This window comes from Bos javanicus, chromosome 7 (assembly GCF_032452875.1).
Source record: "Bos javanicus breed banteng chromosome 7, ARS-OSU_banteng_1.0, whole genome shotgun sequence".
Lineage (NCBI taxonomy): Eukaryota > Metazoa > Chordata > Mammalia > Artiodactyla > Bovidae > Bos > Bos javanicus.
In genome coordinates, this window is record NC_083874.1 from 16,816,987 (window position 1) to 16,844,369 (window position 27,383).

Below are 27,383 nucleotides of genomic sequence, written 5' to 3' on the forward strand. Positions count from 1 at the left end.
GTGTTCTTGGCCCTGCGTTTCTGTAGCTCTTCCCTTGTATTGTTTTCCACAGTGCTTGACACATAACCAGGATGCTTAACCAGAGCTTGAAGGAATAACCTGCTTGTTAATGATTACAAAGCTTGTATTTGGACAGTACAGAAGTGTCCATGGTATTGGCGATGGCCTTGTAAACACAGAGGAGCAGTGTATTAAAAGTGAAGCCTCTGTAAAATTTGCCTATAAAGTTGGCTTCACACAGCGTATTTTTTTTAATAACCCTTGAGCATGAAGGTGTACTTTCAGGACTGCTTATCATGAGTCAGATTGTTGTCCCGTGGGCAGAAGAATGGCAGTGTGGTGGAGGGCCATGGTAGCCGGGTTCCAGCCGCTGTGTTCTGAGCATTCTTGCGTCAGGCGCAAGGGCCGCTCTCCCTTTTGACTCTGTCAACCGAAATCCAACAGGTGATCTGGACTGAGTGGAGCCCAGACTGAGCTCTGGGTTTGCCTGATGAGTTGTGGTCTCTTCTTCCCTCCCTGTGCCCAGGCCACGTGCTGTATGCTGACATCAAGATGGAGAATGGGAAGTCCAAGGGGTGCGGTGTGGTTAAGTTTGAGTCGCCAGAGGTGGCTGAGAGAGCCTGCCGGATGATGAATGGGATGAAGCTGAGTGGCCGAGAGATTGATGTTCGAATCGATAGAAATGCTTAAGCAGTTGCCTTTTTTAAACATCGATACCAGACCTCTGAATTTGTATTTTTTCTTGTTAACCATTTTAATTTGTTGGCTGGATGTATAAAGATGTTTAAAAAATTCAGTTGCTTTTTGGGGTAATTTGAATTACTTTTTTAATGACTGGGGTTCCATTTGACTGTTTGCATTGAGATTGCAATGTGCGCAATTTTTTTTGTAGTTGTGGCATCTTGTTGACATCGAATATGACTTTGATAATAAATACCAGTTCCTGAAAGCTGCTTGCTTCTGTGTGTGTGTTGTGGGGTAACCACCTGAGGTTGAGGAACCAAAGCCACTCAGTCTCCTTTCTGCCCTTGGAGCTGTGTGGACCCTTGAGGTGAGAGGCCACTGCCCTCAGCCTCTTGAGAAAAATCTCTTTATGGAAACCGAGTCCTGAGTGGGCCTGAGTCTCCAGTGCCAGTGGTGGTGTACTTGGCTGTCACAACCAGCCTGTCTCCCCAGTGCAGTGATTCTGTGGGGCACAGATACTGCAAGGGGCCCACTTCCAGACTTTGTCCCAGTCTGCCCCAGCTGCTGAAAGGAGCATTTGTTTCTGTCAGTCCTGGAGGGTGGGTGGTCCTGTCAAGGTGCTGGCAGATCCAGGCCTGGTGAGGGCCTTGTCCTAGTGCATGGATGACACTTTCTAGCTGTAACCTCACGTGGCAGGAGTCGTCGAGGGAACTTTCTCAGATATTTAAAACAATATTTTATTTGGCTGTGCCATGTGGCTTGTGGGTCTTCAGTTCTCCAAACAGGATGGGGACTGAACCCAGGCCCTTGGCCATGGAAGTGCATTGTCCTAACCACTGGACAACCAGGGAAGTCCCCAGACCTCTTTCATAGGGCACAAATCCCATCCACGAGGACTCTGCCTCTGGACCTCATGCTTTCTTGTGCCATCACCTAGAGGGGTAGGTTTTCAATTTAGGAATTTGTTTTTGACAGCCAGAACACAAACTTCAGTCCATAGCAGCTTTTCTTTGCTAAAACAGACCAAGAAGAGTGTAGGTTTCTGAGCATGTTCTGCCCTGTCAGAGGTTTCGGCTGAACTTGATACTGTACTTGGTCAGAACTGGGTCACATTCTCTCCACAATGTGACTGACTTGGGCTATTGCCCGTGAGGAGCTGCAGCAGCTGCTTGTCGTGCTGGACGTGGAGGGCCCCCAAGCATCTCCCTCTGCTCGCTGACCGCAGCTGACCTGGTGCCATCAGAGGGTCCCTCAGCTCAGCTTCCAAGAGTGGCCCCCTCCCTTGCCACCTTCCCCTGCCCTCCTTTTTCCCTTCTGGCCTTTATCCTTGAGGGGTGAGGAGACCTGGACCTCACAGATTTCCCCCCAGTATTTGATCATGGCTCCACTGTGTGTGGTCATTAGCAGGGAAAGAAAAGACAAGACACAGGAGTCACTTTAAAAGAGGGACTTTATGTGGTCTGTGGACGTGGCCAGACAGGAGCCCAGGCAACCGCTGGGATCCAGAGCTCCTGATTAGCAGGTGACTGGACTGGTGGGCTGTCCATTCATCCCCACACCTGCAGCCTTACTGTCCCTAGGGCAATGGTTGGCTGTCCAAAGGATCTGCCAAGAAAGGTGACTTTCAGTGACCCTTTCCCTGTGAGCAGGTAGCCAGCAGCCCCTGGAGGAGTAGCAGAGGACCTCGCCCCACCCGTCCCATCCACCCAGAGCATCTGCATACCCCAGGCAGCGACGTCATCGTACACCTCCGTTTCCCTGGTGGAGAGCACAGTTGGGTCGGTCAGGGTCACCCTGCCCTATTGTCACACCCCCACCCCCACCCCCTGTCCCCAGTCAGCGCTGGCACTCACAAGGGCAGTAGAGCTGTTCTAGGCACATAGCCATCTGTGAAGAGAGCAGGGTGGGTGGGTGAGGTCTCCTCCCTCCTTGGGTGGCCTGCCTTCCCAGGCTGCCCTCCACTGGTGACTCACTCACACTTGCCCTTGGTGTCCCGGCACAGCATCTCCTCCTTGCTGGTGAACTCAATCACCTCCAGGATCTCCCCACGCCGGATCCCTAGGTGCTTGCCACCCCCACGGCGAGTCTTGGCATTGGGGTCGATCATCATCCTCGTCTGAACCACAATCTCTCCCTCAAACTGGGGAGGGGGACACAAGAGCTGCTGCTTGCCCTGCTGCCCTCAGAACCCCGTGTGGGGCGGTGGCCACCTGGGGCCGAGCCCAGCCCTCCCAGGACTCTTCACACCTTGAACTTCTTCCGAAACTCCCGCTCAGCTTTCTCTGCCTTCCGGAGCTGCTTCAGGGACTTCAGGTCCGTGGGCGGCACCTGCGGTGGCTGGAGGGGCACCTTCTCCTTCCTGAGCACCCGCCCCCCCAAGGAATTAGGTGCTTATGCTTCTCAGGGACCCCCTTTTACTGTTCTCCCCAGCTCAGCCCAGCCCTGCCCACCTCCCTCTGGTACCTGAGCTCTGGGTTTTGAGGTGGCCTCCACGGGTACTGCTGAGCCGACAAAGCTTCATCTGGGACAGTCAGAGTGCCGAGTTAGGGCAGGGCCATTGAGTGTGGGCCTCTGGCTCTGGTGGCCTGATGTTCTCTGGTCAGTTTTCAGGACTTGAGTCTCCTCCTCACCCTCAGCTGCCCAGGCCTCTCATAGTAGATTCCCTTCCATTTTCCTAACTCCTGCCACAGGCCAGGCACGGCAGAAACCGTTAACCATTTCTTTCAACTTTCTTTTCTTTAAAAAATGTATTTGGCTGCTCTGGGTCTTAGTTGCAGTATGTGGGATCTAATTGCCTGTCCAGGGACCGAACCCATGCCCCCTGCATTGGGAATGTGAAGTCTTAGCCGCTGAACCAACAGGGAAGTCCCTTCTTTCAACTTTCTTGATGGCTGTCATCCCAAGTTGCCTGCTGAGGAGGTAGCAAGGGCTGGAGAGGTAAGGCAGCCTGCCCAAGGCCACCAAGCCATTAAATGGTAGAGGCAGGGCTCCTCTGTTAGCTTTTGAGGCAGTTTCACCCTTCCCTCCTACAGCACGTAGGTTTTGGGAATTCTAATGAGGCATGGGTCAAAAAAGAAGGCCAAGAAAAGTGTTTCCTCAAAGCAAACAAAGCCTGCCTCTGAGAAGGGGCTGTGTCTGGCTGGGGTTCTTGCTTGGTCTGGCTGATGAGGAGACTGGACTGGAAGGAGTCACCCAGGTGGCAGCCCACTCACTACCTGGCAGATGACCAGCTTTTTAGGTGAGGGCACTGCTGGCCAAGGGTCTGCTTACAGTGAGAGCCTCATGAACACTGGGTGAGTGAAGGATCTAGAACCTGTAGCCCCCAGCTCTTCTTGCAGTCCTCTCTGAACGATTTGAAGTGCCGCCCTGGGCATACCAGACCACGCTGGGGTGGGGAGGGGGCTGCATATCTGCATGGTGCACTCTTCCCTCCCCAGACACTTTTTGCCTCCAGCCTCAGCCTGGTACTGAAGTGACAGTCACACCCAGAGGCCACCCGGGCTGGAGATTGTCACCCAGCTGGAAGCAGTACTGACTTCATCCCAGGGCTCCTATACACCTCCCGCAACCTAAGTGCACACAGCCCTGGGTGCAGCCGAGCAGGGCAGACCCTGGCGCCCTATAGCCCCGGCACCCTGGGCAGTGAGATCCTGAGCAGGCTGCCCTCAGCTCCTGACCCTTGAGGAGCTCCCTGTCTGTGCAGCGAGCTGCCACTGCTCCGAGTGAGGCAGAGAGTGTGAGGGAGGCACCCAGAGTCCCTCAGGTCAGGGATAAACGAAAGGGGCAGAGCAGCCTTTGGGACAGTCTGCACTGCTGTGAGCACCCACCCCCACCCCTCGAGAGGGAGAGATCTGGGCAAGCGTGTGGTACTGGGTCAGAGTCTTGGAGAATGACCGGCACAGGATGGGGGACAGTGAGCTAAGCTAAGGATGTGTCTGGTCTACTTGGGGTTGGGGAAACAGAAAAGGGTGGGCTCATGCCTGCAGAGTTGCTGGAGGTGGCGCATTCAGAGGTCCACATCCCCAGGAGTGGCAGCCCCCTCCAGACCCGAGCCACAGAGCCTCACTAGAGCGGAAGCAAGAGGGGCCCTGTCAGGAAGCTCTGTGCTCACAGAGGTGTTGCAAGCAGCCCCTGGGGAAAGCAAGCCCAGGAGAAGTAGCAGGGCCCAGGAAGGAGTCAAGCCATAGAGGCAGCAGGCTTTGGGGGCTGGGCTGGTGAGGAGGGGCAGCAGCTGGGGACCCCTCGGGTACCTCTGACAAGAGGTTGCCTGGCAGGAGATCCTCCAGAGATAAGGGCAGGAAGCAGCCTGGGGGCAGAGGCTCCCATGTGCTGGCTGTGAGCTGGGGCAAGTCATGTCTCAAGCTTCCACTTGTGTAAAATGGGGGTGGGGGGGCACAGTGCACATCCATTAAGTGCTGGTGGGGAGATGGGGTGCATTTCTCATGTGAGGTCGGTGAATGCCTCTTCCCTGAGCTGGACCTGCCTGGCCTTCCTCCTGCTCTCCAGGAGCGGAGGCATGGAAAACGAGACAAAAGGGGCCTTGGATACCCAGAGCACATGGATCTGGAGGGTCGGCCATATCCTGGCTCCAGCCCTCTCCTTCTTGAGTTCAGGCCCAAGCCCTTCCCCTCAGGCACCTCCAGTGCTGTGGATCTCCTGACACCTCTTCCTTACTCAGGGTCACCTCCACTTGACACCCAGGTGCAGGCTCAACATTTAAGCCTCATCCCTATCCTGAGTTTGCTTGCTATCATCCCTGGTGATACACCATTACATCCTTGCCGGTTTTGGGTTTTGTTTTTTTTTTGGCCACGCTGCTTGCAGGATCTTATTCCTGGAACAGGGATGAAACCTGTGCCCCCTGTGTTGGGAGTTCAGGGTCTTAACCACTAGACCAGGGAAATGCCCCTCTATGGGATTCTTCCCCTGTTCTACATGTCTACGGCCACCACCCTGGGACATAACCCTTGGCTTGGCCGCACCGTGGTCAGGCTGCTGGCCTCTGGCTGTCCTTCCTGTTCCTCCACCAGGAGCTGCCATGACCTCTCTGACCCCTTTCTCTCTTTTTTTCTCCCCTAGCTATACTCCAGTGTTCTAGCCTGGAGAATCCCACGGATGGGGGAGCCTGGTGGGCTGCCGTCTATGGGGTCGCATAGAGTCGGACACGACTGAAGTGACTTAGCAGCAGCAGCAGCAGCTCTGCTTTCAATCCCTCAGGCATATGGGTTGTCATGGGGCCTGGTACTAGCAACATGGACAGAATAGGCCCCTGTGATGACTGTTCCCCCTCCTTGGATGCTTCAGCAGACTGGTCTGGCTGAGTGTCCCGCTCTGTCACCTCTGCTCCTGGGGCCGGGTCCAGAGTGGTCTGTGGGCTCGACATCATCGTACACCTCGTCTGGGTCCCTGCAGGGATACCTGACGTGAGTGAGGGCCTGTTTCAGCCCCGTGACCCATGCCTGTGCTCCCTGACTCCCCATGCTCACTGTGGGATTAAGTAGAGGCCAGCAGAAGAGGAGGTCCTGGGCAGAGCTGCGGAGAGATGAGATGGGAGGTGGGGACGTGGGTAGGCCAGGGAGCATCGACCTGCCTGCCCCTGCTTTCTACCTGGGCCATCCACACCCACCTGTGTCTGCTGCTGCAGCTCTCCGGAAGCTCTGGATGTCCCTGGGGCCTGGGGGCAGTGGGGGCTTGGCTGGGGGAGGGCCCAGGCTGCTGGCCGGGGGTAGAGGCCTCCGTCGGGGCAGGTGACCAGGTCTGAGACCCAGCCTGGAGCCAGCACTCCGAGCGAGGGCTCCTGATCTCTGCTGCCGTGCCCCAAACCCTGGGCTGAGCGGGACCCGGGGGTTGGAGCCCGCTACTGCAGAGGGCAGCGAGCTCTCTGAAAAGGAGCCAGGGAGCAGGGGCTTTCTTGGGAGGTTCCTGGGAAGAGAACCGGGCTCCGGCTGGGAGAGCTTGCGGGGGGGCCCCCGAGACTCGGGCTGCAGAAACTTTGAGGGGAACACGCTGAACTCGGGCTCCGAGGATGTCCTCGAGAGGCTGGTGGGCTCGGGCTGCGGGGGCTTCTTGGAGAGCACCTTGAACTCACACTGGCGTGGCTTCTTGGGAACCACACTGACCTCCGGCTCCGAGGATGTCCTGGTGAGGTCACCAAACTCAGGTGGCAGGGGTTTCTTGGGGAGGTCATTCAGCTGAGGCCGGGCGATCTTTCTGGGAAATGTACTGAAGTCGGGCTGTGAGGAGTGGGGGTGGGGCTCACCAGATTCGGGCTTTGAAAGGGGCACTGGAGGGACCTCACTGGACTCGGGCTGCAGCAGGGGCTTCTTAGGGAGGCCACTGACCTGAGGCTGTGGGGGCTTTCTGGGGAGCTCACAGAACTCAGGCTGCGGGGCCTTCTTGGGAAGAGTACTGAAGTTAGGCTCTGAGGAGTGGGGATGGGGCTCACTGAATTCGGGCTTTAAGAGGGGCACTGGAGGGATCTCACTGGACTCGGGCTGCGGCAGGGGCTTCTTAGGGAGGCCACCGACTTGAGGCTGTGGGGGCTTTCTGGGGAGCCCACAGAACTCAGGCTGCGGGGGCTTCTTATGAGGAGTACTGAACTTGGGCTCCACGGGGGGCCTGGGGGTGTTGCTGAGCTCAGGCTGCTGAGAGGGGGCCTCAGGGACCTCGGGCTTTCTGGGGAGCGGCGTGGCCTCGGGCTGCAGGAACTTCTTGGAGAGTTCACTGAACTCAAGTTTGGGAGGCTTTTTGGGCAGGTCAGTGAACTCAGGCTGTGGGGGCTTCTTGGGGTGCTCGCCTAGCTCTGGCTGTGGGAACTTTTTTAGGAGTTTCTGGAACTCAGGCTTCGGGGGCTTTTTGGGGAGGTCACCAGTCTCCGGCTGAGAGGCCTGGAACTTTGCTTGAAGGCTCCGGAAGTCCTGATGACTCCCCTAGGGGACACAGGCAGGCAAGGGACTCATACACATGGGGGCCATGGAGAGACGGACGTGGGGACAAGCAGACCGACCACAGACACACACCCTTGTCGTCCTCCTCCCGGCCTTCTGCCGTTGACTCTCTTCTTTTGACCAGACTCCCATGTTTTTGTCTCCAGCCTCCCCGTGAGAGTGCCAGGCTCTCTTCCTGAACTACCACACACCCTCTGACCTCATCACTTAAGCCCAGAATGTGCACCCAACCTCACCCCACTCTGGACCCACGCTCCTGGGGTCCCCTGTGGCCTTCTGCTCCCATACCTGCCCCCACCCGAACTCTGTAGAGCATCCTCAAGCTCCTCCTCCCCTCCTGCATGTCCCTAGGCCTTTCTTTTCTTATTTCAAAATGTATCTGGAGGGACTTCCCTGGCAGTCAGGTGGCTAAGTCTCCTAGCTCCTGTTTGGGGAAGTAGATCCCACATGCCACAATGAAGAGTTTATGTGCCTCAACTGAAGATTCCGCGTGCCACCAGTAAGAGCCGGTGCAGCCAAAAGCAAGAAATGTATATTAGTATATCTGGAACTGAACAACTTCGGACCACCTGCACCCCTGTCCTGGAATCCACCCAGGGGAGGCGGCCTCCCCTGCAACAGCATTACTGTAAGAGGCTCCTCCTTGTTTCTCCTGCCCCCGACGCCCCACACCCCCACTCCGGGTCAGTGCACCCGCAGCAGCCAGAGGAGGCCTGAGTCTGTCTGCACTGAATCTGGGTGTGCTCTGTCACTTCCCCACAGTAAAAGCTCCAGAGCTCACGAACCCCCTGAACGGCACGCCTGACCTCCCCCTGCTGCCGCCTCCCTGGCCTCCCTCTCCTGCTTGGCTCCTGCCGCCTGGCCTGCCTGGGCCACACTTCCCACTGCACGTTCTCTCCTCTTCCGGGTTTCTACTCCTTTATTCCATGTGGTAGAGGCCTTTTTTCCCAGAACACCCTGATTTAAAAAAAAAAAAAAGGATCCCCCTAGGACTCTGATCCCCCCAACCTGCCTGATTTTTCTCTTAGTGCCTACCACTCTATATCATCCTATTTATTTTTACTTATTTTTTTTTTTTTACTACTTATTGGCATGCCACGTAGCATGTGCTACTATATATTCCTAGTTCCCCAACTAGGCATTGAACCAGTGCCCCTTGCATTGGAAGCAAGGAGTCGTAACCGCTACACTGCCACCCAGTACTGTTTTTTAAATGTCTTGACTATTTAGGGTTTGTGTGTGTGTGTGTCAACTCCCTCCCCCGCTGCCCCTGAACGTGACACGAGGGCAGCAGCGCTGCTGTCTTCCCAGTGCCTCGCACTCAGTAAGATGCTCAGTAACTATTTGTTGAAATAAAGAATCTACTAGGGACTTCCCTTGTGGCTCGGTGGTTGAGACTTTATGCTTCCAATGCAGGAGGTGCGTTGATCCCTGGTTGGGGAACTAAGATCCCACATGATGCCGTGTGGCACGGCAAAAAAAAAAAAAAAATCTATCTATCTATCTATATATATATACTGGACACTGAGACAAACAGCATATACTCTGCCACATCCAGTCTGATGTGGTGCACCAGCCCTGGCACATGAAGTCCATCCCGGATCCCGTCTCGACAGGACCTACACCCTCGGTCACAGACACAGGAGACACACAAGTAGGCCAGGGCTGCTCTGACTGACAAATGACCCCAGAAGTGGCCCTGCCACAGGCCCCTGGGCCTGGCTTCACCTGGGGTCTAGGAGATTGGGGAGGGGAAGGGTAGGACCTCACTCATCTGCCCTGTCTGAGCTTCACTCTCCCCTGACCCAGAGAACAAGGAAGGGTGGCAGTTCCTGCCTAGGGCCTGAGATACCTATGAAAGCACCCCCCACCAGCTGGGCTGGGATAGGCTCCCAGGTGACCCAGGGGGCCGGAGAAGTCAGGTCAGCAGGTCAGGGCCTGGAGGACTGCTGGGGTGGGCGGGGTGGGAAGCAGGTATATGACCTACTTTGTCACCCACAGGAAGTCCCTGCCACTCACCCTGGCTGCCTGTTACCCGGTGGCTGTTCATGCTGACCTTGGGGGAGGGGAGTCACCCCAGCAGGCCCACCTGTTCCCCTTCTGGTCACAGCCTCAGCCCATCGCCGCCCCTCGGAGCCTGAGCTGTCCCAGAAGTGGATTCCGGCTGCTTCTTACCTCTGGGCATTTGTGGCGGTCTTTCTCATGTCCCCAACAGCTTTCCTGCCCTTCTGCCGCCCCACTTTTGGAATATGCCCCTCTGGTTTCCACCCGTGGCATCCCTCACCTCCAGCCAGTGTGGGGCTCTCCCAAGCCCTGGAGACTCACTCACCATGGCTGCAGGAGGGCGATGGACCACAAGGCGAGTGGGACCCAGGCCAGGACCGCTGCCTTCAGGAAGTGACTGTGGCTTCTGCTCCACGGGGTGGGGTCTGCTGGCCAGGCGGGGAGGGGAGGGGAGGAAGGGGCAGAGGCGGGGACAGCCCCAGCCTGGTCTCAGATCCTGTCAGTGCTTCTTGAATTCCTGTCCTGCCCTGCAAGCTTTGGGCATCCTGTTAGCAGAATCCCTCCCAACAGTCACTCATTTCTAGATTCCGCTGCCCTCTCACTGCCACCCCAGTCCTGCCGTGTGCTGGCCTCCGAACTCCAGGGAGGACTTGTGCCAGGCCAGGAGGGCCTCCTGCCAACAGAGGCAGGCCAAGGCCACCTCCAGCCAGGGCCTCCGTGCGAGGGGAGGGGTAGTTCTCAGTAGGGAAGGGACATGGTAAGCTTCACGCTTACTCGGGAGTCGGAGTGAGCCGGGTGGGTGAGGCCCTCCTGCTGGCCCTTGTTGCCTCAAGATGCCTTCCTCATTTCAACACTTCCCTGCAGTCCCGATTTCCAGCTCTGAGCAGGACTCAGGACTTCCTGTTGCAGGGACAGCTGCTACACAGGCCGACGGCCCAGGTGGGGTGGCAGATTTGGTGATGGGCGGATGGGTGGGCAGTGTCCAGGTTCCCAGAGGACTAGGGAAGGAGGAAAATGGGGGTGGCTGGGAGACCGGCAAAGGGGGGGTAAAGGTGGGGCACAAGACCAGCACTGTCTGGAGGGAAACCCTGATGGCTTGGCTTGGTTCCCAAGAGGTCAGTGACCTTGGGGCTCATAGGAAAGGAGAAAACACCCAGTGGGGGAGAGCAGAGCCCTGATTCTCAGCTTGGCCACACCGTCGGGGTCCCTTGAAGAGTTCACAGAGGTGAACAGAAACTCCTGGAGATCCTTTTTTTTTTTTTTTAATTTAAAACTTTTTGGCTACACTGGGTCTTTGCAGGCTTTCTCAAGTTGCAAAGAGCAGAGATACTCTAGTTGCAGCGTGCAGGCTTCTCTCATTGTGGTGACTTCGCTTGTTGTAGAGCACAGGCTCTAGGGAGCTGGGGCGGGGCTTGAGTAGTTGCAGGGCCCAGGCTCTAGAGCACAGGTGCAGGGGCTTAGCTGCCCCTCAACATGAGGGATCCTCCTGGACCAGGGGTCAAACCCATGTCCCCTGCACTGGCAGGTAGATTCTTTACCACTGAGCCATCAGGGAAGTCTGTTCCTGGGGATTCTGACTTAATTGGTCTGGGTTGTGGCCTGAGCCTGGGGATTTCTTACATACCCTCAGGGTGATTCTAATGTGAAGCTGGGAAAGAACTTGTGTCCACTAGTCACCCTGGGATCCCGATAAAGTGTGAGCTGTGCCTCAGGTCTGTCAGAGTCTGAAGCATCCCAGATGATGCCCATACTGTGGTCCAAGGATCACACCTAGACTAGCAGGGATGTTTGAAGTTTCCAGAAGGCTACAGACAGCAGTTGGCAGTGACTCCGCCTGTGTGTCTGCTCTAAGAGCAGAGCTCTGGGATTCTGGGGCCCCTAGGGCCCTGCACAGACCAACATGCACTCTGGGTCACATTCCTGGTGTGGGTTCCCCTCCGAGTAGGAGGCTGAGGCTGAGGATGAAGAGGTCTGTGTCCCAGAGCTGCTGAGCCTGGGAACCTACAGTCTCTGGCCAACCTGCGCCCTCGGGTAGCTGCACAAGGTGGGTGCCTGCCTGGACACGTGGGCCCCTCATTCATCCTCCCTTCAGATGGACACTCCTGAGCGCCCTCTGCTGGGCGGAGCTGGGGCCCTCAGAGGGACTGCTTTCAGGCATCTTGGAGTTGAGGTGGTGGGGCTGTGGAGGAACCCTCTTTGAGGTCACAGCTTGGTTGGTCAGAGAGAGGCCAGGGGCTGCAGAGGCCCATAAGGCACATTGGGGACATTGGGAGCAGTAAGACTTCCCAAGCGAGCAGACAAAGATTGGACATGAGTTGGGAGGGGATGAGGGTAGGAGGTGGCGCAGTAGTAAAGAATCTGCCTGCCAATGTGGGAGACACAAGAGACGTGGGTTCGACCCCTAGGTTGGGATGATCCCCTGGAGGAGGAAATGGTAACCCATGCCAGTATTCTTGCCTGGAGAATTCCATGGACAGAGGAGTCTGGCAGGCTACTGGTTACAGAGTTGGACACCATTGAGCGACTGAACACACATGCACGAGGGTAGGAGGCAGTTTCCAGTGACCCAACTCGCCAGGCCTCAGAGCACTTTCAGCTTGCTCCAGAGGCCAGCGAGGGGCCCGGGGAGCATGGGGACCGTGGACCCACTGTACCCATGGGAGGGGCTGTTGCATCTACGTGGATGATGGAGTTGGGAGGCAGGTACCTGGGCCAACATTTGGCTCTGAGTCTCTCTGGAAAGGTCCTGACACACTAGGAAGTGACACACGGCACGGCCTGGATTCGGGGGTGGCTGAACGAGGGCCTTAGGGTGAAGACTTCTAGGCGCTGGGGGACCCTGGTCCCTTGGAGATGCAGGAAAGGGTGAGCCTAGGGCCATATTCCCAAAGGTGTCTAGGGCCTTGGAGGTGCAGGAAAAGGTGAGAGTGCCTGGGTTTTCTCATCAGTGGTAACTGTGTCCCACTTCTGGGGTCGTGTAGAAATCAGTGTGACTTTGGAACCGAGCCTGGCTAGAGTTGGGCTCAGTCAGCTTACCAACCTAGCCTCGCCTTCTCTATCTGTACAGTGGGCCCTTGACCCACCTCCTCCCCAGGTTCTTGAGAGGGCCCCAGGCAGCCAGCCACAGGCTTGGTGGCTGGAGGGATGTCAACTGCTGGCCAACGTTTCTCAAGCCCCCTCCCTCTCTCCCCATCCCTCTGTGAATTCTCACAAGAACTCCAAAGGCAGACTGTCATGACACCCACTTTAAGGACTAGAAAAGTGAGATACTTAGAGGGTCGGTCTTGGAGCTTCCTCGGCAGTCCTGTGGTTAGGACTGTGCTCTCAGTGCAGGGGGCATGGATTTGATCCCTGGTGAGGGAACTAAAGTCCCACATGTTGCATGTCATACCCAAAAGGCTCCCCCAAAAGGCTGAATCTTCCCCAGGGTCACCCAGCTGTGGATCCAAGGCTTCTGGCTGAGAAGTGTGTGTCGGGGGAGCTTATGGGGGTCTGGAGCCCCCAGGGTTCCCTAATGGTCCCACAGCTCGTGTTCAGTGTCAGCTGCCTCAGTAGGGGCCTGGGGGCCTGGAGATGGTGGCAGCGTGGTCACCTGGCCGGAGTTACCTGGGCCTCAGCTGCAACCCCATCAAGAACACTGGAGCCCTGAAGCCCCTTGAGAGCCCGAGGATGGAGGGCAGGCAGTCCGGCTCCTGGATGTCCAGGTGGGATAGGTCCTAAGGGCACCAGATCTCCCTACTGCCCTTCCCAGGAGAAGCAGAAGGGCCTTCGGAACCTGGAAGTGTTCAACTTCGAGGAGACACAGCGGCCACACTAACGGGAGCAGGTGTTTGAGCCGATACCCCAGCTAGGCTTTACCTGGATGGCTTCCATGTTGAGGACCTTGCTTGGCTCTGAGACTGAGAGATGAAGATTCTGAGGAGGACTCGGGGAGGACAGGAAAGGAGAAAAGAGGAAGACAGGAGGCTGCTGCTGGGTGAGGGGTGGGGCCCGGGGACTTCCCCCCAGGGGGTGACCAGTGTCTTGTTGGTGGCAGACAGAGGACAACCCTGATAACTTGGAAGATGGAGGAGGTAAGGGATGAAACGGGGTGGGGTGGGGCTAGGAGTCGCTGGGTTCTTGCTCACAGGATGTCTAGGTTCCCCAGGAGGAAGAGGAGAGGGATGGTGAGTGTGGCCCTGATAGGAAGAGGGGAAGATGTGCAAGATGGGGCCCTGTGGGCTACTAGGAGGACAGGATCTTCATCCAGAGAGCTGAGAGGAGCGATAGGGGTACTAGGCATGGGAAGGGGCACGATTGGAAGAGACTTGTTTCCAGGGGTCTTCAGACTGGATGGAAGTGGGGGCGGGGGGTGGAGGACTGCTTCTGGTGCCCAGGACCAAGCAAGATGAGGTCTGGGCTAGGGGGCCACAGGGCTGGAAGGGAGAAAGATGTAGCAGGTAAAGCCAGGCCCAGAGGGATGGGGCTTCCATACCCTGGAGGTTCGACCCTCAGGGTTCTGGTGACAGCAGCTGTGGGACCAGATTTTGAACCCTGGCCCCCACCTGACTCCCAGGAAGAAAAGGAAGGAGAGAACCTATATGGGGGAGAGGAGGAGGGAGGGAGCCAGGCTCTGGAGGACTGGCCAACACCCAGCCTCATCCTCAGGGCTGGAGATAAAAGGGGAGATGGGCAGCCCACAGTGACAGTCCAGAGGACAGGGAGGGAGAGTGGCTATGAGGCCTAAGCCCCAGCCTGCCACACAGCGTCCAGCCCGGGTGACCTGGCACCACTTTTGCCAGGATTGCTCTGTCACCTCCCTGAGGGTTGGCACAGGCCTCAGGATCTGGGGGGTTCTGGCTGGGTGCTCCTGGGACTTTTCAAATAAAACTGGCAAGTGCCATCTCATCTGGTTTCTGGAAGTGGTAGGACAGAAGGGAAGGTCACCAACAGCTGTCCCAGGGTTGAGGTGACAGGGGAGGCGGGACACAGGTGGGCAGTGAGGGGGGACCTGCCTCCTCCCAAGGTGGCGGTGCCCCAGGACTGCAGTGGAGGAGCAAGGGACCCAGACACACGGCACATCTACAGCTGGCTCATCTGCCTCTTTTATTGCCCCCCACCCCTGCCATCTCAGGCTTTCCCTAAAACGACACCATTACCCACAGCCCGCTCCCTACGCGGCGGCGTTCAGAGCGGCGAGAAAACCGGACACTCCCCCTCAGACAGCAGCGGCGATGCCTTGGGTGCCAGCGGGGCCGGGTCTGGGTGGCAGAGGAGAGAGCGCCTGAGCCTCAGCCCCGGTCCTCGCCTCAGGGCCCCCCACCCTTCCCACCCGCGCGCTCCCCCTGGCCTTACCCGCCGGCGCGTCGGGGCGCGGCTGCCCGGGCGCCGGGGCCGCGGGGCCGCCGGGGCGGTGGTCCTCCAAGTGTAGGGTCATGGCGGGCCGCGAGGCCGTGGAGAAGGCGCACTGCATGCATGAGTAGCGGCCGCGCGTGTGCTCCCACACGATGCGGCTGGGAGCCGCGTGCCCTGCGGGCAGGCAGGACCCGGTCAGCCCCGGCCCTGGGCGAGGGCGGGTCGGACCTTTCCCAGCCTCCCCATCAGCTCCCGGGAGTGGGGGCGTGGGGCGGGGGGCGCTGGCCTGGCCGATCCGTTTCTCCCGATCGTTTCCCCAAGTGTCTGGGGGCACTAAACTTGACTTATCCGCGTCCCCTCCTCCCATCCTCTGAACCCATGTGGGAGGGAAGGGCTCCGGATCCGGGCGCGAGTTTTACACGGAAACGCCGGCGCAGATGAAGGAGCAGGGGCCGCAATTTTAAAGGCAAAATCCTGTATTTCGGGGGAGACATTTCTGGGCACCTGGAAAGGGGGTGGGTATCCCCAGGTCCCGCCGGGCGCAGGAAAGAAATCCCCTCCACCCTCCCTGGTGGTCACCTGCACGCACCTGAGGGCGCGTCGGAGCCGCCCTGGGGTCTTCGCGGGCTGCCGCCTGCACCTGCGGTCAACGGGCGGGTCAAGGTCAGAAGCCAGAGTGAGCCCAGCCCACCCTGAAGGCGGCCCCGATAGCCCACACTCACCTTGGCTCTTTTTCCAGACGGCGGCGCTGGAGGCAGGAGGCCCCGGAGCGGCGGCCAGAAAGGGGCGCAGGCGTGGGGGACTTAGGCCAAAAGGCGCGGGGTTCAGGTAGGGCAGAAAGGGCCCGGTGGGGGCAGGGGCAGGGGTCGTGAACGGCTCGAGCAGCGGGTACGGCAGGCCAGGCGCCGGCGCAGGGTCGGACTCCGGGGGGCGCTCGGACGCCGGCGACTCCCTGTCCAGGGCCGGGGGTGGCGGCGGTGGGGCTGGGCTCTGCGCATGCTCGGCGCAAACATGCAGATGCTTGAAGAGCGAGCGGTGAGTGCGGAAGCGCAGCAGGCAGTTCTCACACCTGGGGGGCAGCACAGGGCTGGGCTGGGTCTCCCAGGGGAGCCAGGGAGGGGCCTATCCGCGGTAACCTGGAGATACGCCGCTCCAGGGTGGTCAAGGACCCTGGGCCCAAATAACCTGACTCCCCCACCTGCGGGGGAGGAGTTTGCCCTAAGCGGCCGCCCACAGTGGTCGCGACCCTTCCGGACTTCTCCAGGTCGGAACCCTGGGAAGAGGAAGGAAGTCTCAATTTTGACTTAGGTTATCAGTTTTCCTCTTGGGAAGTAGAGGACTGGGCGGAGTCGTGCCATGTATGTCCCCCTCTACACACATACTCCCTCCCAAGCCCCGCCCTCGGGGTCCCTGGAATTGGCTCTAGGGACCAGTCTCTTCTGGGCAGGTAAGGGCAAGGCTGGCCCTAGATCACGTCCTCTTCCTGATTCAACCCCCTCGGAAAAGGAAGGGAGAAAAGCCAGGACCCCAGGTAGTAGCTGTCAAAATCGGTGGTCAGGGGGAGCTGCCTGGTCCCCCACACCAGCAGAGGTCACGGTGGACCAGGTCTCACTTGAAGTAGCGGTTGGGTTTGTAGTGCAGCTTGCCGTGGGCCACCAGTTCCTGCATGTTGGGGAAGGTCTCGGTGCAGCTCAGGGCGGAACAGCGGAAGAGCTTGCCTGGCGGCGCAGGGATGAATGACAGAGGAGTGGAGTTGGGTGGCCAGGATTGGCCGGGAGGCTCTGCCCGCCTCCCACCCTAACCTGCCTCCCCACCATCTACCCTGGCCCTACCTTCCAGGGACTGTGTGGGTGGGCAGTGGGTACGCAGATGCTGTGCCAGGTCTCGAACGCTGGGGAAACTGAGGCAGCAGCCTGGGCTGGAGCACGGTATCTGCTTCCCTGAAGGATGCACAGAAGCAGGGGGAGGGTCACCATCCCTTCGTCATCCACGTTGTCCAGGGCTCTGCCCCAGAGAGGCATTTATGGGGCTGCAACTACCCTGCAACTACTAACTATGGTTTCTTACTGAGGCCTTTACCTTCTGCCTCCCCCACCAGAAAATAGCGGCTGAGTTTCCCTGGCTCTTCGTTGGAGCCACAGCCTGGCACACAATGGGGCTCAGCAAGTGGTGATTCCCTCTAGGTGGGCCCCCAGTCTGGAGATACTCAGTAGTCTGCACTTCTATTGTTCCAGGCCTGTGATCCCCCAGAAGGTCCCATCACGTGTCACCTGGTGGTGGGCGTCGTCTGGGAGGCCGCAGGTCCTCACTGGTCCCGGAGACAGTGCTGGTTGGGCCAAGGGTGTGTCCAGGTCCGGGATGGCCACTGTCTGGGGCTGGGGAGGCACCCTGCTGGGTCCCTCCGGTGGGCCCTCCACGTTCCCACACTGGGGGTGTGGTTGCCCGGTCAGGGCCCGGCTCCTCCTCCATAGAAGAGGATTTGTCTATAGCAGCCAGAACTGGGGACACCCCCTTGTCGGTCTCACTGGAGCTGGGCTCTGCAGTAGCCGGCATGTCCAGGCTGGGCCCCGAGGGTTCCTCATCCTGGTGGAAGGAAGAGGTGGGGAGAACCCCCTGGGCCCAGGTCTGCCTGCGCCAGCTAGAGGAATCCCTTCACCCCTCCATAACCCTTGGGTGTTTCTGAAACAGCGAATGCCCCGGAGACATCACCCAGTCGGCCCCCATCATAGGGAGAGGTAGTGGGTGAGGGGGTTGAACGTCTGCCTCCAGTGTCCCCGTCCTTTGGAAGAGTTGGGAGGTGTGCCAAATGTAGAAGGGGGTACCTTTCCAGGAAGCCCCTATATGAAATAAGCATGCTCTGATCCTAACTTGGAAAGCTGGGGGGCCCCCCCCCACTACAAGGCTGGGGCGTGGCCCAGAGGGAGTGGGCGGTGCAAAGGCGGGGCTCTGAACAGGGCGCGGCTAGGAAGATTCTGGAGGGCCAGAAGTGGCCAAGTGGGTGTTTGAGAACGGAGATATAGCTACCAGAGGGGTTCGAGCTGTGCAGGCGAACTGGAGGTGTTGGGACCCCAAACATATAAAGACCAGGGGGCGGTGCCTGAGCCCTGTAGGCGTGGCCCAGTCGAAGCCAGGACCGGAAGTAGGGGGTAGGGTGCTCCCTGAGTGACAGCGGCGGGCGACTGCCCGGATGTGGAGGCGGGGTCGGCAGGAGGCTTAGAAGGCCGCTCCCCGCCAGTCCCTGCTTGTTCGCCGCGTCCGCATCCCCGGTGTCGCGCTCACCATCCTCAGCTTGGTTCAGCCTCTTGTTCCCGCGGCTTCAGCGGCTCCAATTAAGGCTGCGGCGACTCCTTCGGTGGCCGCGGGCTCGCGCTCACGTCGGCGCCATTTTTTCGGCTCCTAGGTCTCGCGAGAACGGGGGCGGGGTACGCGCACTGTGCTCAGCCAGGAGGCGGGGCCTGAGATCCAGGATTCTCCCGAACTGCTATGCCCAGAGGGAGAAGGCAATGGCACCCCACTGCAGTACTCTTGCCTGGAAAATCCCATGGATGGAGGAACCTGGTAGGCTGCAGTCCATGGGGTCGTGAAGAGTCGGACACGACTGAGCGACTTCACTTTCACTTTTCACTTTCATGCATAGGAGAAGGAAATGGCAACCCACTCCAGTGTTCTTGCCTGGAGAATCCCAGGGACTGGGGAGCCTGGTGGGCTGCCGTCTATGGGGTCGCACAGAGTCGGACACGACTGAAGCGACTTAGCAGCAGCAGCAGCCCCAGCAGCAGCTATGCCCAGAAAATGTGTGCAGAGATCTAGGATTAAAATTTTCCCGGGCCTTTGTGTTCTCCTGTGCAAAATGAGCATCTTCATTTTCTCCCGTCCCGTCACCATATCTCGAAGGAGGATAAACAGCAGTTCTCAAGTTTTGAGAAGGTCATGTTTAGAGGGCTGCGTCTTTGGAGGGAAATTGCCACAGACTTCAACATTTTCAATGCACTTAGTCCGGAAGTTGGAATGGATCTGTTGAGATAGCCAAGGGCGGGAAACAAGTTCACTATCCTTCCTCAGGACACCCGGAACGTGCGTAGCCTAAAGATGGAGCAGTGTGTGTTTTCAGGAGGATAGGTGGAGAGCCCTGGCATGAAATGAGTCACCTATCCAACTTACGTTCCTTGAGTGCCTACTTTGTGCTAGGCTCTGGGGATCCAGAGATGAACAGGACAGGCCAACATTCCTGCTCTCAGGGGGCACTCAAGTTTTAAAATGGGGAAACAGACAATGAATCAACAAATGCGGGAAATGATCTTATGGTTATATTAAGTGCCATAAAGGAAAAAGGGCTTCCCAGGTGGCGCTAGTGGTAAAGAACCCGCCTGTCAATGCTGAGATGTAAGAGACGCTGGTTTGATCCCCTGGCCAGGAAGATCCCCTGGAGGAGGAAATGGCAACCCGCTCCAGTATTCTTGCTGGGGAGAATCCCATGGACAGAGGAGCCTAGCAGGCTACAGTCCATGGGGTTGCAGAGAGTCACTGCTGACTGACTGGCTGAGCACAATAAAGGGGGGAAAAAAGCCCAGAAGGATGTGATGGTCATGGGCCAGGGAAGTTTCTCTGTGAGATGACTTCTGAGCTGTTGCCTGATTGTCAGGAGGGAGTTACCCAATGGAAGTTCAGGAGGCCACATCGCTGTGGGAAGAAAGAATAGCTGGTGCAAGTGGCCTGAGTTGGGGAGGGACAAGCTTATCTTTTTCAAGAAACAGTGAAGTGATCAGCTCACTGCTGGAGCCAGGTGGAGGCAGGGAGTGAAGATCAGAAGGTAGACATGGTTCAAGAAAGGTCATTCAGGGACCTAGTAAACCGTGGAAAGAGAGGTGTGTGGTCTCTATTCTAGCTGATGAATTTTTAGCAGGGGGAGGTACACCATCTGATTGCTGGGTGTCCTTTGGAGGATGCATCATTGTTGGGACAGTAAAGTGGATCTTTGCTGTAAGATCTCTGGAATACATTATTTAAGCATTTGAGAGTTCTAGGCAAGTGTTGGCTTTATATACAATGTATTTCCGTCTATGTACATAAGATGTGCGTGTGAGTGCTTAGTGGCTCAGTCATGTCCAACTCTTTTCGACCCCATGGACTGTAGCCTGCCAGACTCCTCTGACCATGGAATTTTGCAGGCCAGGATGCTGGAGGGGGTTGCCATTTTCTACTCCGTTAATATGTACCTATCTGCTTTTATATGCCAAGAATATCATTGGGAGGAGACATCAACAAACTAGGGTGGAGGGGGACAGACAGGAATTTTGCAGTGAGAGGGAAGACAGATTTTTCACACTTTTGGGCTGTCTGAATTTTAAAAAACAATTTTCTTTTGATTATCATTAATATGGTTAAAAACTCATTAAAAAATCCTTTTTAGGAAGGGTGGAGGTGTGTGTGTGTGTGTGCGTGTGTGCGTGTGCAGGGGAGGTTGGTGCAATCTGGGCAAGGGTGGAGTGAGGTCTCAGAAAGGACAGAGAACCAAGAAAGGGAGAGGAGGGGCCCGATTTAAGAAACTTTGTAACAGAGTCAACAGGATGTTGCTGAATGGGCGGGGCTGAGATGATTGAGGTTTGCAGTCTGAAGATGCTATAACCTAGATATGAGATGCTGTCTGCTAGAAGATGTCAAACCTACTCTCCTCTTCATCCCCAGTGAATAGCCCTACTTCCTGAAAACGTGGTGATGGTTATTGCAGTAGGGCGTCAGGGCTATACCCCTTACTGGGAAGAGGGGCAGCCTGCATGGTGAGTTCTAAGGCAGAGAGGAGACAGAAGCCTTCATTCCCCTTCAATACCAGGAAATGCCCAACTGATGGTGTTGTGGCTCACACAGTCCTCCCACAGTCTGTCCCCCAATCTAACTGTTGCTGAGAGACAGGCACAGTGGTAGCCGGGCAGTGGAGGGGCAAAAATCATAGATGGAGGGAACCAGGGACATTCAAGAGATTGTAAAGTGTGAAAGTGAAAGTCACTCAGTCGTGCCTGACTCTTTGCAACCCCATGGACTATAGCCCATCAGCCTCCTCTGTCCATGGGTTTCTCCAGGTAAGAATACTGGAATGGGTTGCCATTCCCTTCTACAAGGGTTCTTCCTGACCCCGGGATCAAACTTGGGTCTCCTGCATTGCAAGCAGATTCTTTACTGTCTGAGCCACCAGGGAAGCCCCCAGTTCAAGAGACAGGTTAAATGTTTGTGTAATGATAGACTAATAACAGGGCTGTTGAGGCACAATTGGGATTTTTTTTTTTCTCCAGCCACACTCAGCTTTCCAGGTAGATCTGGATCCTGAAGAAGGCTCTTCTGACCAGTTTTTCTTCGATACCTATCTCCCATCCTCCAGGTGGGTAGGTGTCTTCCATCTGGAGTCCTTCCATTACAGCGTAGATCACTCTGTGTAGTATTCACCATCAAGATCTGTTGACCCTTTCATCCTTCTTGGCTCCTCCAGCAACGCCTACACTCTCTCTGCACTCCTGTCCCCTGCTCTAGCCCCAGTCCCTTCTCTGGCTCAGTCCTGACCTCACTTATCTGGTTCCATCTCTCCCAGACGGACTGCTCTTTGTGGAGCTGAGCACAGAGGGGGTGTTCATCCTTAGGCTCAGATCCAAGGATTCACCTGCATGTATGGGGAGGTTTGAAAGGCTCAGACTCCAGCACTGGTTTTGGGACAGCTGGAAGGGGTGGACAGGTAGCCAGGCCGACCCCTCCTTCACCATGACATAAGTGCAGAAAGCCCTCAAATGTCAGAACCCGTCCATACTCCAGGTGAGTGACAGCTAAGGAAAGAGACGTGGGGTGGGGGCAGGGTCCAGGGATGACTCTGAGTCGATTATGGGGGGGACATGTGGGACCTGCCTCCTTCCTCAGGGTCCCAGCTGGGTTTGGTATTGGGGAGGTGTGTAGATTCAGAAGCTGACAGGGCCCACCAGAACATTTTCTGCAGGAGAGCTGGCATGAAGCTTCTGGAAGCCAGCAAGTGAGACAAACTCAAGCTTTGTGAGGGACGGGAGTGTATCCGAGTTCAAGACTTGGCTCTGTGGAATCTTAGGTGAGTGATTAAACCTCCCTGAGCCTCCATTTTTCCATCTGTAAGACGGGGTTGTTTGCTGATCCTACCTAACAGAGTTATGAGAAGGCAGTCCTTGTTGGTACTCAGTAAGTTAATTCATATTTTCACTCAGCAAACATTTATTGCCTCGTTTATGAGAGGAGGGAAGTCAAGCTTGTCAAGGTCCCCCCAAATGTGCTTGGCTCTTTGCCCCTGGGACACAGCTCATATCCTACTCACAAGGCAGCTGTGAGGTAGGTCGTGTTAGCCCTGTTTCACACAGGAGGAAACAGGTGTGACTTGCGGGAGGCCAGGGTCCAGGGCGGGGGGACAGGGGCTCCAGTGGTGACCCCTAGACCCAGGGCCTGGGTTAGGCCGGGCTGGAGGTCACAGAACTGGACCTTCTGGCCAATGTAGCCGAGGGAAACGAGACCCATGTTGCAGGATCCAGGTAGGCAGGTGGGAGGGCAGGGTCCCAGGCCCCTGCCCCACTCAGATCTTCTCCACATAGTTTCCGGGGAAGAGGCCCTCCTGGCCATGCAGCCGGCCTTTCCACCAACCTGACGAATCTGTGGGAGAGGAGAAGATATAATCCCATGCCCAGCTCGCCCCAGAGAAAGCCTTCATGCTGGCTCTGTGTCTGTCTTGTCTCCACTGGCCCGGCATAGGGCAGAGACTGTCTTCTCTAAGACAGAAAGAAGGGATGGAGCTGCACGTGCATTTGCCTTGCCCCTGGCTCACACTTTCATTTTTCTAGACCATCCACTGGTGCTACTCCCTCATCCTTCTCATATAGGTCCATCCCCATGATCCCCACGGGGGACCCAGGAATAACTCCTAAGATATTCCCCACCCACCTGCAGAGGGTGCTGTTGAAGCTCCTCTAGGTGCAACCTAGGGGCAAAGTAGGAGGTGGCCTGGGCCATCCAGACAAGGCCCATTTCCAACTCATAAGGTAGGTCTGTTAGTGGCCCTAGTGCTTGACAGGTGGGGAAAATGAGGCTGGGGTTTTGGGTGTGATACAGTCAGGCCAGGCTCCCAGGGTTGCTTAGGAGGTGACCTCCAGACCTTGGAGATGTCCTTCTGTTTCTGCCCTGGCACACACACCTTCCATAAGGATCTCGATGACCTCGTTCACATTGAAGCTCAGCTCATCCACATCTTGGCCAACATACTGATACAGTGCCCGGCACCTGGGGCCATGGATCCGTGGCTGGGGCTTAGGTCGGCCTACACCAGGCACAGGTCGCTGTCCCACGCTGCGCTTCCTCTGCATGCTGTGGGCACATGAGGGCACTCATCACAGCCCCAGATACTCCCCATCCCATTCCTGGGGCTGTCCTTCCACACCACCTACCCAGCCACGCCCTGGTCAGGCACATTGAGGAATTCTGTGTTGTGCTCCGAGGGGGGCCGTGCCCGTGGGCGTCTGCTGGCCCCCAAGGCTGAGGACGGAGGGCCCCGTGGTGGCCGCTGGGAGCCCCCTCCAGATGTGATCTCCATGGGCAAGGGGCCCCTTCTGGCAGAGGGAGGCACCCCATTGCGGTCCAGGCCTGCAGCAAGAGTAAGGATGGGAGCATTTGTCAGGGTGATGCTAGCAGGATTTGAGGAGGACTTAGCTCCAAGTTCCCTGAGGGAAGAGGCAGCTACTCTCAACCCTGTATGATAAGGACTGGCCTGGAGAAAGAGACCCTGGGGTTAGGAAGGCATAGATTGACACTCTGCCAGGGGTAAGATTTTCCCCCACCTACTTCTGTAGGAGGGCTTTTGTGGGTGGGTCTTAGGATGAATAGGAGTTCATATGGAATAGGAGTTTGGGAGACAGGCAGAGCAAACAGCTCAAGCAAAGGCCTGGAGGGAAGACAAAATTTGGTAAATTGGCAAAATAAGATGTAGCTTGCATGACAGGAGTTTAAGATGGCAGGAGAGAAGAGGTCAGTGGTTAGCTGGGGTCAGAATCTGAAGGGTTTTTGAATACCAAACTATGCTTAGCCTTTATTCTATGGGAGATGGGGACTATAGAGAGTTCTGGACAAAAAAGAAGAGAGTGGTCCACTGTTTGTAAGATCCCGTTGACAGGAGGTCTGTCTTAGGCAAGGAAGACATTTAGTGGCGGGTGTCTCTTCACCTCTGGGGGGCCCAGGAGCTGCCCGGGTAGCAGTCTGGCCTGGCCTTCTAGATTTTCCCTGGGCCATCCCCTTCCGTGTAGGCTCTGAAAGGGAAAGGAGAAAAGATATAGGGATTTGAGTGGTGGCCACACTAGATTCTTGGCCCCACCCCCAAGTCCGGTTTACTCCGGGCCCCGCCCCCTAACTCACTGGCTCTCTCATCAGGACAGAGCCCCTTAATTACTGGAATACTGATTGAGGGAGTGAAAGTCGCTCAGTCGTCTCCGACTCTTTGCGACCCCGTAGACTATACAGTCCATGGAATTCTCCAGGGCAGAATACTGGAGTGGGTAGCCTTTCCCTTCTCCAGGGGATCTTCCCAACCCAGGGATCGAACCTAGGTCTCCCTCATTGCAGGCGGATTCTTTACCAGCTGAGCTATCTGGGAAGCCCCAATAATTGGCTCCGCCTCCCCAGGACCCACCCCTCGTTGGCTTTTGGGACCGCCCTCTCCAAAGATCTTCCCATTCAGCAACTGACACACGTGTCTACTCTATGGCCACGCCCCTCCATAGTTCTCGCTCACTTATTGGTCACCTCTCTAGCCCTGCCCTCTTCGTGGCCTCGTCCATTACCCACTTTTGACCTCCCTCACTGGCTCCGCCCCACGGTTTTGATTGGTCCCTGTCTCTGATCCCACCCCCTACAGGGCCAGCCCCTTGTGCTCCAATCTCCTGGTTCTGCGCAGACTCACTGGAGCTTTTGGGCAGTCCGTCACCCACGCTGACTGTGAGGGCCTTGCCGCTAGCCTTGAGCACCGCCACGTCGCCGGAACCACGCGAGAAAGTGACGCTTCGGGTGCCACCTCCGCCCCAGCCCTCCTTCTTCACCCGGAACTGTAGTCTGTGAGGAGAGGAGGAAGCTGTGGTTGTCCCCACCCGCCAAGCAGGGGTCACCTCCTCATCCCATCCTTGCGGACCCGGGCTGAGATGGGAGGGGACAAGGCAAGGGCGCATTGCGGTCAGTCTGGGAAGCGGGAGAGGGGGCGCTGTGCCAAGCCAAGCCAGAGGATGGTACGGAGGTGGGGGTCGTACGTGTCGCTGAAGGTGAGGGCCAGGGGCCTCCGCACCGCCTCCTCGAAGCGCTTGCACAGGAGGCTGACGAACTCAGTCTTGAAGATGCTTTCCAAGAAACTGTCGGCCGCGTCTTCTTGGAGGATGAAGAAGTCATCCTGCCGCGTGCTGGGGGAGGGGCGGGAGGAAAAGCAGGTGAGAGTGACAGGTGAGGCTGGCAGAAGGGCTGATATTTGAGATGCAACAGGGAAGGGGCAAATGAGGGGTGACACAGATGGGGGCAAACAGGAGAGGTGGCAAGGAGCTAGAAAAGGTGGTAATAGAGAAGAGTCAGGGGAGGGGACCGGTGCTGTTGGCAAATGACCATGAATTTGAGGGCAAGTGAAGGTGACAGATAGGACCAAGAGAAAGTTGCAGGTATAGAAGGTAACATGTCCAGGGTGACAGATGGGGTGACAGGAGGGCAGCTGATGATGAAGGGTGCTAGTAGGGGGCCTCACCTGAGAGAAACTCCCCGGAGCGCCTGGATCTCCAGCTTCTTCTTCAGGACTTCACGCACCTGGCCCTTCTCAGGCCCCTTCTTCACCTTCTCCCGCCCGATCACATACACACACTTGGGTGTCAGGATCAAGTCCCTCTTGATGGGCTATGAGGATACAAGACCAGAGAGGCTGGTGCCAGGAGCCCGAGGCATGGGAAGCCTGGCCTCAGGGCATCAGCCCAGGCAGAGGGGTAGTGTCGGCAGGTCAGATGAAGGACAGGTCAGGGGAGGGTCCCTCTACATGAAGGTATATGAGTGGCTACTTTTTATAAGAAACAGGAAGTTAAATAAGGTTATGCTGGCTAGAAAGGAGTGTGGGGAATAAACAGGTACAGGATAGGTGAAGGTATGTTTGCTGGACATGAGTGTAAAGGCCTGATGAGAGTTTACCTGTACACAGATATATCCATGCTAGGTGAAGGTATGTTTAATTGAGAGGCCTGTCTAGACTGCGTGAGAGGATACTTAATGGATAGGTGTGTCTTGGATAAGTGAAGGTGGTCCCATGGTCAGAGCTGAACAAGGTAAACTTGCAGTTCTGGACAGATGTGTCTGACCTGGTGAGGATATATCTGATGGACAAGTGTGTCTGGGCTATATATAAGGATATATCTGATACAGCCATATCTACATTAGTTGAGCCTATGTCCATGGGCAGATGTGTTTGGGCAAGGTGCAGGAGTACCTCTGGTGGGGCATGGGCAGGGTCCCGGATATGGCCGCCTGCTAGTACCTCACCTTGAAGCGTCGGTCATACTTGTTGACTGAGTCAGCAAAGTCCACGCGCTCTCTCTTGCCTAGGAACTGACGCAGCTCCGGCCGCTCCTCCAGCCCCAGGTAGTCCCCAACAAAGTTCCTATTGATGCTGTTGCGTCTCCGCTCCTTCTTGTTCAGCAGGATGTTGGAAGCTGTGGGGGCACAGGGTCAGGGGGGCAGAGGTCATGGTTTGGCTCCCCCAAGCCAATCCGTCCTCAGCCCCAGCTTCCCACCTGCAGCCTCTCACCTTCCTCCCGCATCTCCTCATACTTCCGGACTGCCACATGGCGCCGCCAGGCCTTCTGAATGGTGCGGGCAAAGCCATCGAACTTGCGCTCTCTCATCTCCTCTAGTAGGAAGAGCTGGAGAAGGAGGGCTGGTGGGTCCTGGAATCTACCCAGGGGGCACAGTTTCCAGTTTCCTCTGTGTTTCCACCCCACCCATGTGCTTTTGCTGACAGGCACCTGCATACATGCTTTTACGTTATGGACAAAAAATTTTGTCTTTTTCCAAATGACCAGACCCAGGAATCCCTCCCAATATGTAGCATAATTTCTGCATTAAATTACAACTGTAGATTTGCTTGCTGGGTTTAAATCCCAGCTCTGTCACTTACCACCTATGTGGTCTTGCCAGAAATGTTACAACATCATGACTTTTCACCCTTATTAAGCTATGGCCTACCATCCGTGGGAGGTCCATATCCATTTCAGAGATGTTAGAAATGTGAACCAATGTGCATCTTGGAAAACCAATAAAAGTACTGTAAATATGAAAATTGGACAGACAGGCCTGTTGAAGTGACTAGTGACCATGTGGTTGTACAGGATACAACCTGCACACCCATGCATGGCA

At 56.7% G+C, this 27,383-nt stretch overlaps 4 protein-coding genes across 15 annotated transcripts in view; 1 reads left to right on the forward strand and 3 right to left on the reverse strand.

Moving 5' to 3' along the window:
* HNRNPM (heterogeneous nuclear ribonucleoprotein M) overlaps positions 1-949 on the forward strand; it is a 40,060-nt gene extending 39,111 nt beyond the window's left edge. For 9 of the 10 annotated variants that reach the window (XM_061422393.1, XM_061422392.1, XM_061422385.1 and 6 more), the window contains one exon: positions 527-949. In XM_061422393.1, the coding sequence (XP_061278377.1) occupies positions 527-690 (164 nt within the window). In that variant the 3' untranslated portion in view covers positions 691-949. The other variant, XM_061422388.1, reaches the window with a different exon arrangement.
* A 1,167-nt stretch (positions 950-2,116) lies between these two features.
* On the reverse strand, positions 2,117-14,611 carry PRAM1 (PML-RARA regulated adaptor molecule 1). Of its 3 annotated transcripts, none has more exons than XM_061422383.1 (10): positions 9,961-14,611; positions 6,311-7,613; positions 6,171-6,216; positions 6,023-6,090; positions 3,148-3,205; positions 2,932-3,043; positions 2,662-2,824; positions 2,538-2,571; positions 2,408-2,442; positions 2,117-2,289 (listed from the first exon to the last, which is right to left on the reverse strand). In XM_061422383.1, the coding sequence occupies exons 1-10, from the start codon at positions 9,961-9,963 to the stop codon at positions 2,261-2,263; spliced, it is 1,851 nt and encodes a 616-aa protein (XP_061278367.1). In that variant the 5' UTR covers positions 9,964-14,611; the 3' UTR covers positions 2,117-2,260. The 3 variants fall into 3 exon arrangements, 2 of the variants coding, with proteins under 2 accessions (XP_061278367.1, XP_061278366.1); XR_009737412.1 differs by having other exon boundaries at positions 2,235-2,289; positions 2,658-2,824; XM_061422382.1 differs by having other exon boundaries at positions 2,117-2,442.
* Positions 14,612-14,697: 86 nt separating this feature from the next.
* ZNF414 (zinc finger protein 414) lies at positions 14,698-18,372 on the reverse strand. Its single transcript, XM_061422396.1, has 8 exons — positions 18,249-18,372; positions 17,240-17,552; positions 16,802-16,909; positions 16,582-16,687; positions 15,692-16,038; positions 15,559-15,609; positions 14,970-15,143; positions 14,698-14,875 (listed from the first exon to the last, which is right to left on the reverse strand). Exons 1-8 carry the CDS (start codon positions 18,249-18,251, stop codon positions 14,802-14,804), a joined length of 1,176 nt encoding a protein of 391 aa, XP_061278380.1. The 5' UTR covers positions 18,252-18,372; the 3' UTR covers positions 14,698-14,801.
* A 3,772-nt stretch (positions 18,373-22,144) lies between these two features.
* MYO1F (myosin IF) overlaps positions 22,145-27,383 on the reverse strand; it is a 37,726-nt gene continuing 32,487 nt past the window's right edge. The window contains exons 20-28 of the mRNA XM_061422381.1: positions 26,776-26,890; positions 26,511-26,680; positions 25,732-25,877; positions 25,253-25,399; positions 24,913-25,061; positions 24,179-24,262; positions 23,408-23,603; positions 23,158-23,327; positions 22,145-22,619 (exon numbers count right to left, since the gene is read on the reverse strand). Coding sequence (XP_061278365.1) covers positions 22,543-22,619; positions 23,158-23,327; positions 23,408-23,603; positions 24,179-24,262; positions 24,913-25,061; positions 25,253-25,399; positions 25,732-25,877; positions 26,511-26,680; positions 26,776-26,890 — 1,254 coding nt within the window. The 3' untranslated portion in view covers positions 22,145-22,542. The remainder of the gene's footprint in view (positions 22,620-23,157; positions 23,328-23,407; positions 23,604-24,178; positions 24,263-24,912; positions 25,062-25,252; positions 25,400-25,731; positions 25,878-26,510; positions 26,681-26,775; positions 26,891-27,383) is intronic.